Consider the following 7,690-nt stretch of genomic DNA (forward strand, 5'->3'; position numbering starts at 1 on the left):
TAGAATAAACATTGAGGCCCAGTATTGATGTAAAGTTTTAAGGACAGCTTTAACCAATACCAATCTCCCTGCGTAAGACAACTTCCTAGCTCCCAAGCCTCTGATTCTGTCAACCACTTTATCAATAATAGGTTTGCAATCTGCTGCACTAAGTCTTGTGGTCTTTATGGGCACCCTAGGTATCTGAAAGGCAGTCTGCCTTCCACCATCCCAGAGATTTGTAGGATATCACTTTTGAGTCCAGGAGCTACTCCATTGAAATATGCATTAGACTTCCCTTTGCTCATATTTAGACCAGTAGTCTTTGAGAAGGTAGAAAATGTTCTCAAAAGAATCATCATTGACTGAGCATCCCCCTTGCTAAACAGTAAGAGGTCATCAGCAAACATTAGATGGCTTAATTTCATGGGTTTGCATAGAGGATGAAACTTAAAATCTGGCCTGTCAGTAGATACCATAAGGAGTCTAGACAAGTAGTTCATGCATATAGTGAACAATAAAGGAGATAGTGGATCTCCCTGTCTCAGTCCCCTCTAACCTTTAAAAAAACCAAACATATTGCCATTTAGACTTAGAGAATAGCTGGCTGTTGTGACACATTGCATAACCCATCCTATGAACTGAGTAGGAAAGTGTAAAGCTTTAAGCATTTGTTCCAGAAATCCCCATTCCACTGTATCATAGGCTTTCTGTAAATCCATTTTAAATAGGCATCTAGGTGAACTAGCTTGTCTCTCATAAAGTCTAATCAGGTCTTGACAGATTAGAATGTTATCCATGATGCTCCTTCCTTGAATGAACCCTCCTTGGTTATGGGAAATCAGATCAGGCAAAATGAGTGACAATCTCTTGCATAGAATTTTCGAAATGCATTTGTAGATGATATTACAACAAGCTATGGGTCTATATTGTAGCACAGTCTCAGGTCTCTCCACTTTAGGAATTAAAGTAACAAGACTAGTATTCACCTGTTTAAGTAGACAACCTGATTAAAAAAAATCCAGAACTGCATTTGATATCTCCCCTCCCACAATCTCCCATGAATCTTTAAAGAATTTACTGGAGTAACCATCTGGCCCAGGGGCTTTGTCATTTGGGATGGCGAAAATGATTTCTTTAATCTCATCATGTGTCACTGGAGAGAGTAGGGTCTGCCTTTGTTCTTCTGTGCACACATTACCCCTCTGGACAATGGACTTCTTCACTTTAAAAGTGGGAGAACTGGATCCCAGCAGGCTTTGATAATACTCTAAGAAGGCCTGCTGAATCCCACTTTCATCAGTATGTAGGAGCCCTCTGTGATCCTTAATTTGGTGGGTAAAGTTCTTGTTCCTCCTTGCTTTTATCACCCCATGAAAATAAGAAGAATTTGTATCCCCTTCAGCCATCCAAAAAGCTTTTGCCTTCTGTTTAAGGAATTCTGCCTTTGCTAGTTGTAAATGTTTGGATGCCTGATGGGCTTCATATTCTTGTGTCATGATATTCCTATTTCCTGGTTGTTTGCTAAGCTCCTGCTGAACATGGAAGAGTTTTGTTTCAGCCAGCAAAGCCTGGTTCTCAATATCAGAATAGCACGTTCTGTTGATCTTTTTAAGTTCAGGCTTGAGCATTCTGAGTTTTTGAGTGACTCTATACATTTTTGTACCCTCCATAGGTTGATTCCAGACATTTGACACACAAGATATGAAATCAGTGGATAAACTCCACATATTAAAATATTTAAACGATCTATTTCTGTGCTGTCCACTGCTTGCTTTGGCTATCACACAAGGGGAATGGTCAAATAATCCCTCTGGCAAAAAGTTGGCAATAAAATCTGGATACTGAGCACTCTATCCTTGAGTCACAAAAACTCTATCTAACCTGCTGTATACCCTTGTCTCCTGAGGTTGTTTATTATTCCACGTATAAAAGGAGCCTGAGGTGTGGATATCCATAACTTCACAATCCTCAATACATTTTTGGAAAGGATCTGCTTCTGCCATATTAAAGGTGCCACCCAATCTCTCCTCAGGTTGCAAGACACAGTTAAAATCTCCCCCAATAAGCCAAGGCATAGAACTAGGGACCTTAATCTTCCTGAGATTAGTCCACAAACTCTCTCTTTCACTAAGTCCATTGAAGGCATAGACCACAGTAAAGAAAAACATCCCATTAGTGTGCTTGTCATACACCTTCATGTGAATATACTGGGCATCATATTCCAAAAAGTAGATGTCAAATAAATGAGGTTTCCAGACCACCCAAATTCTACCCCCTGGATGATAAGTAGTATTTGTTGTAACACTCCAGTCACTAAAAACATTAGTAACAGCTTTATTAACTTTATTTGGTTTTATCTTGGTTTCTAACAAACCATATAGGCCTACATTATTGGAAGTTAAAAAATTATTCACAGTCCTTTGTTTATCCACCCTATTCATCCCCCTCACGTTCCAAAATCCTGTTCTTAACATGGATCAGAAGTAGGAGGATCATTACCATTTGTTCCAATGCCCTGCTTAGGAGAATTGGATCCACTCAATGCTTCCATATATGTAGGGGAACCTGGTCTGACCCTAGCACCTTGAATTTGTCCCTGCTTAGTGACCTTAATAGGAGTTAGAGTGCCCTCCCTGCTCACCCCAGGCCTGGTCTCTGGAGTTTTAATCATTTCCTGTTCTGTTGGCTTATTAGACTGTATTTTTGCTGCAGGTGGATTCTTAATACTCTGAGGAGCAGTTGCATTAACAGGTCTCCATTCTTTTCTGATAATCCTGGTATTTGCCTTCTTGTCTTTCCCAGTCTCCTTCTTGTCTTTCCTACACTTGTCCTTTTCATGACCTAATTGTTTGCATTTGGTACATAGCGTAGGTTTCCATTCATATTCAATCTCTATCTCAGTAACTTTTTGTTTCTCATCCAAGAACTTGATTGAATTAGGAAATTTTTGATCAATTTGTAATTCCACCATAACACGGGCAAAACCTAAACGAGTCTTTTGTTCAGTGGCAGCATCACTTTTAACATAAGTGCCCACCAGATTTGCTATTAATTAGACTCTTACCCCAAAATTTTAGAGGTAATTTGTGTAGTCTTACCCAAGCAGGAACACACTTGACTTCTTCTTTGGTCAATTCAATGTCAGGCACCCATGGTTTGATAATCATGGGCTTATTGTCAAACAAGAAGTGACCACTCTTAAGTACAGCTTGTTGCATTTCAATAGTTTGGAATCTTGCTATGAAGACCCCATTTGGGAGGAAAGAAATCTTATCAATGTTGTATTTGCTCCATATTCTTTTCAGGAAGCCCTCCAAGATTTGCCAAGGAGGATTTGCTCCAACTATGAAACCATATACCGCTTGCTGCCAGTACTCAACTTCTTCCTGAACGTCCTCGTCTGAAAGTTGCAGAAGATCTTCTGGTTATTATACCCTTGATATTATTTATAATATTACTAACAAGTCTTAGTAATAAAATTTATTTACTAACAAACTTAGTAAAGATGAATAATTATTTTTAGAGAGATGATGATTTTATGTTCACATACTAAACATACAAAATGATGCAGTGTAGAAATGAACAATGGATGGAGTATAAAGGAAGGGAAAGTGGCGGGTGGAAGTGGAGTGTTGGAGTGGACAAATTTTGTCTTATATTTTTCATCTTACATCACATGAAAAATCTTATATAAGATAAATTATGGTAGTATATAAAGTAACGTGAAATGATTATGTGAGTAATCATCCACTACTCTATTTTACACGGTCCACTTGCCCATATAAGGGTCTATGTTGGTTCTTATATTTGTCGCACAAATACGTGTAATTTTATTTTAAACATCGTTTCATGTTTAAATACTTCCATAATTAATTCGTCCAATTCACTCCGTAAATATACGTGTACCACTACACATATTATTTACGTACTAATATTAATCACATTAATCAATTAGTACAATTTTAGTAAATTAACAGTTAATTAACTAAAGACCGTCTCCCAAAATTTATTATTCAATTATCACATAATTAAATAATAACTGCCGTTCCTGGAGTTCGCAACTCGAATTCTCTCTTAAAATAATTGACTAACCTTTTAGTCTACAAATCAAGGGACTAAATAAATTGTATCTCATACAATTAATTAGTTGTCTATTGGGGTTTGTTCCTATAGGTGTGACCGAAAGGGGTCAGATGATCACCGCCGTCTCACGACAATAACGTCAAACTCTAGTCAGCCAACCGTTATCGATTTACGTTAATCAACTGACGAGGATCAAATAATTAAATATCTGACGATATTCCATTAATGAGATTTATTATGTTAACGCACTATTGTGGAGGACACTAACTCCAACAATAAAAGACAACCAGTTAGATCCCACTGCCGTAATCTCTGATGCTGACCCAGAGAAAGCTACATGAGACTGGAGGAAAACTTTCAAGTGGACCGATCGTCAGGGCCGCATTCTCAAGATCACAACTGGAGAACACCCCCCCTATGTTCAAAGAGGGAAGCGAAGATAAGAAGGAGTCTGAGTCTGAGTCTGAATCAGAGTCTGTCTTAGCTCCTAGCACTCCTTATGCCCCGGTCAAAGTCCCCTTTCCACTTCTTTATCACAAACTTATGGTTGTCTCAGAGGTTGAGTCAACTAGGGTCATCCCCACTCCCGCGGAAGGTAGCAACCTGGAGCTTGTTCCAGGGGCCACCTCCTCAACTGCGTCACCTCTGACTGCCCAGGAGATGTCTGTCCTATCCGAGCTTTTTGCTGAAGTCGACTTAATGAACGTTAAGTTTGCTTACGACTCATCTCAATTTAACTGCAATGCAATTCTAAACGAATATGAGAAATTTGACTTGAGTGACTACCCACCTCACCTAGCCAAGTAACTTGACAAACAAGAGGATATGACACCCATCATTGAGGAGACCGAACCTATCAACGTAGGAGCTGACAACACACCTCAAGAACTTAGGATAAGGACCACCCTTAACCCCTCGGAAAAACAGCAGTTCATCGACCTGCTACACGAATACAAGGACGTATTCACATGGTCCTACAAAGACATGCTTGGGATCGATAGGGAGATTGCAGAGCACAAGATAACCATTAAACCCGGAGCTAAGCCCGTGAAACAGAAGTTGTGTCGTATGTGCCCTGAATGGGCCTTGAAAATCAAGGAAGAGGTAGACAAACAATTTAAAGCCTGATTCATCAAAGTTTCCAAATACTCGCACTAGGTGGACAACATAGTTCCCGTACCCAAGAAAGACGGGAGAATTCGGGTTTGCGTCAACTTCAGGGACCTGAACAAAGCAAGTCCAAAAGACAACTTCCCTTTGCCACATGTTGACATCCTGGTAGACAACACCACCGAGCATACACTTTTATCATTCATGGACGGGTATGCCGGGTACAACTAGATCAAAATGGCTGAAGAAGACATACACAGGACTGCATTCACTACACAGTGGGGTACATGTTGCTATAATGTCATGCCCTTCGGTCTAATCAACGCCGAAGCAACCTATCAACGAACCGCCACCACTCTCCTATACGACATGATGCACAAGGAGGTAGAGGTGTATGTCGATGACATGATCGTCAAATCAAAAGAGCGAGATGGCCACATCAGCGCCCTTCGGAAATTTTACCCTCGCCTTCGGAAATAGAACATGAGACTAAATCCTCAGAAGTGTGCATTCGGGGTCACCTCCGGAAAACTCCTTGGACACGTCTTCAGCAAAAGGGGCATCGAAATTGATCCTACCAAAATCAAAGCTCTCCAACAAATGCCTTAGCCTAGAACGAGAAGGAGATTCGGGGATTTCTCGGTCATGTCTAATACATCATCCGCTTCATAGTCAAGCTCACTATGATTTGTGAACCAATCTTCAAGAATCTTCGCGCCTCCGATCACACCGATTGGGACGACGATTGTCAAAAGGCCTTCTACGGGATAAAGGAAATCCTATCCAAGCCTCATGTCCTCATGCTACCTCAACAAGGAATTCCTTTATCCCTATACCTGACTGTCACCGACACAGCCATGGGAACAATGCTAGAACAAACAGTCGACGGCGAAGAACGAGCCATCTACTACATCAGCAAAAAGTTCATCGAACACGAAACGAGATACAACCAACTGGAAAAGACATGCCTTGCCCTGGTTTGGTCAACGAAGAAGCTGTGACATTACATGCTCAGCTACACGATTCACATCTACTCCAGGATGAACCCGGTAAAATACATCTTCGGAAAAACCCGCACTAAATGAAAGGTTGTCTAGATGGACACTCATGCTATCCGAATTTAACCTCAAATTCGTACCCCTCAAGTTTATCAAGGGAAGGGCAGTCGCCGATTTCCTAGCAGAAAACCCCGTCAACGAGGATCCAACGACCGACACATGGTCACTTCCTGATGAAGACATCCTTTGTGCCGATACCGATGCATGGGACCCATACTTCGACGGTGCATCAAACCTGAGAGACTTCGGGGTAGAAGTCCTTTTAATATCACCAGAAGGGGGAACATGTTCCGATCTCAGTCAAGCTAGACTTCGCCGTCACCAACAATGCTGCCGAATATGAAACATGCCTCATCGGCTTACAAGCAGCCATAACACTGGGCATCAAGAGGTTGAGGGTCCACGACGATTCCTCACTCATCATCAATGAGGTGTCCGGGTCATGGAAAATCTGAAGCGACAGCTTAGCACCCTATCAAGCAAAAATCAATCAAGAGGCCGAATTCTTCGACCAAATCGACTACTTCCACTTGCCACAGGAGGAAAATCAATTTGCTAATGCCCTAGAAAAACTAGTCGCGCTCGTCAACATACCCGACGACGTGACATCGATGCCCCTATGTGTCGAGAGAAGGAGCAAGCCATCTCACATCTGCGCCATCAACAATGACGAGGAAAACCATGTCGAACCTTGGTACCAAGCCATCCTCAACTACAAAACCAAAAACGAATTCCCTTCAAACTCTGATACAAAAGGACAAAGAGCCATCCGTCTACTTGCATCACAGTTCATGATAAACCAAGAACAACTATACAAAAGAACACCCCAAGGGATCCTTCTCCTTTGAATTGATCACCACAATGCCAAAAAAGTTATGGGAGAGGTCCACGACGGAGAATGTGGCCCTCACATGAGCACAACGATGCTAGCCCAAAAGATCATGCTGTTATGCTACTATTGGACCACCATGGAAGCCGATTGCAGAAACTACGTCAAACATTGCCACAATTGCCAAATCTTCGCCATTATACAACACATACCACCATCCCTTTTATATACCATGCCATCACCCTAGACTTTCTCGACCTGGGGCATCGACATCATCGGAAAAGTCAACCCGATAGGCACCAAAGGGCATTGCTTCGTCCTCATCGCCATCGACTACTTCACCAAATGGGTGGAAGTGCAGTCATATGCAGTCTTGACCGCCAAACAAGTGGCCAAGTTCATCCAGGACAACATCATCTGTAGATATGGGGTACCCCATGAAATCATCAGCGACCAAGGCTCCCCCTTCCAGGCAGAAACACAAGCCTTGCTGGATAAGTATAAAATCAAACGACATCTATCATCCCCCTATCATCCCCAAACCAACGGAGCGGTAGAAGCAGCAAACAAAACTCTTGTCAACATCATCAAGAAGATGCAAGACAATTACCACGATTGGCCGAGCAAA

The 7,690-nt window shown here is 41.7% G+C and overlaps 1 protein-coding gene across 1 annotated transcript; it reads right to left on the bottom strand.

Annotated features, from left to right (window-relative positions):
* Window positions 1–989: 989 nt before the first annotated feature.
* Window positions 990–6,606, bottom strand: LOC141617395 (uncharacterized). The gene is made up of 5 exons (XM_074434588.1): window positions 6,597–6,606; window positions 3,097–3,382; window positions 2,455–2,999; window positions 1,875–2,365; window positions 990–1,832 (listed from the first exon to the last, which is right to left on the bottom strand). Exons 1-5 carry the CDS (start codon window positions 6,604–6,606, stop codon window positions 990–992), a joined length of 2,175 nt encoding a protein of 724 aa, XP_074290689.1.
* Window positions 6,607–7,690: the final 1,084 nt, after the last annotated feature.

The sequence above is a fragment of the Silene latifolia genome, chromosome X (assembly GCF_048544455.1).
Source record: "Silene latifolia isolate original U9 population chromosome X, ASM4854445v1, whole genome shotgun sequence".
NCBI lineage: Eukaryota > Viridiplantae > Streptophyta > Magnoliopsida > Caryophyllales > Caryophyllaceae > Silene > Silene latifolia.

Bases quoted from the DNA above. Each gene is read 5' to 3' on its own strand.
- LOC141617395 (XM_074434588.1), bottom strand. The intron at 3,000-3,096 runs GTGTGTTCCTGC...TTATGTTAAAAG, and splicing joins TTGACCAAAGAAGAAGTCAA to TGATGCTGCCACTGAACAAA. The intron at 2,366-2,454 runs GTTAAGAACAGG...CCAATAATGTAG, and splicing joins TCCTCCTACTTCTGATCCAT to GCCTATATGGTTTGTTAGAA.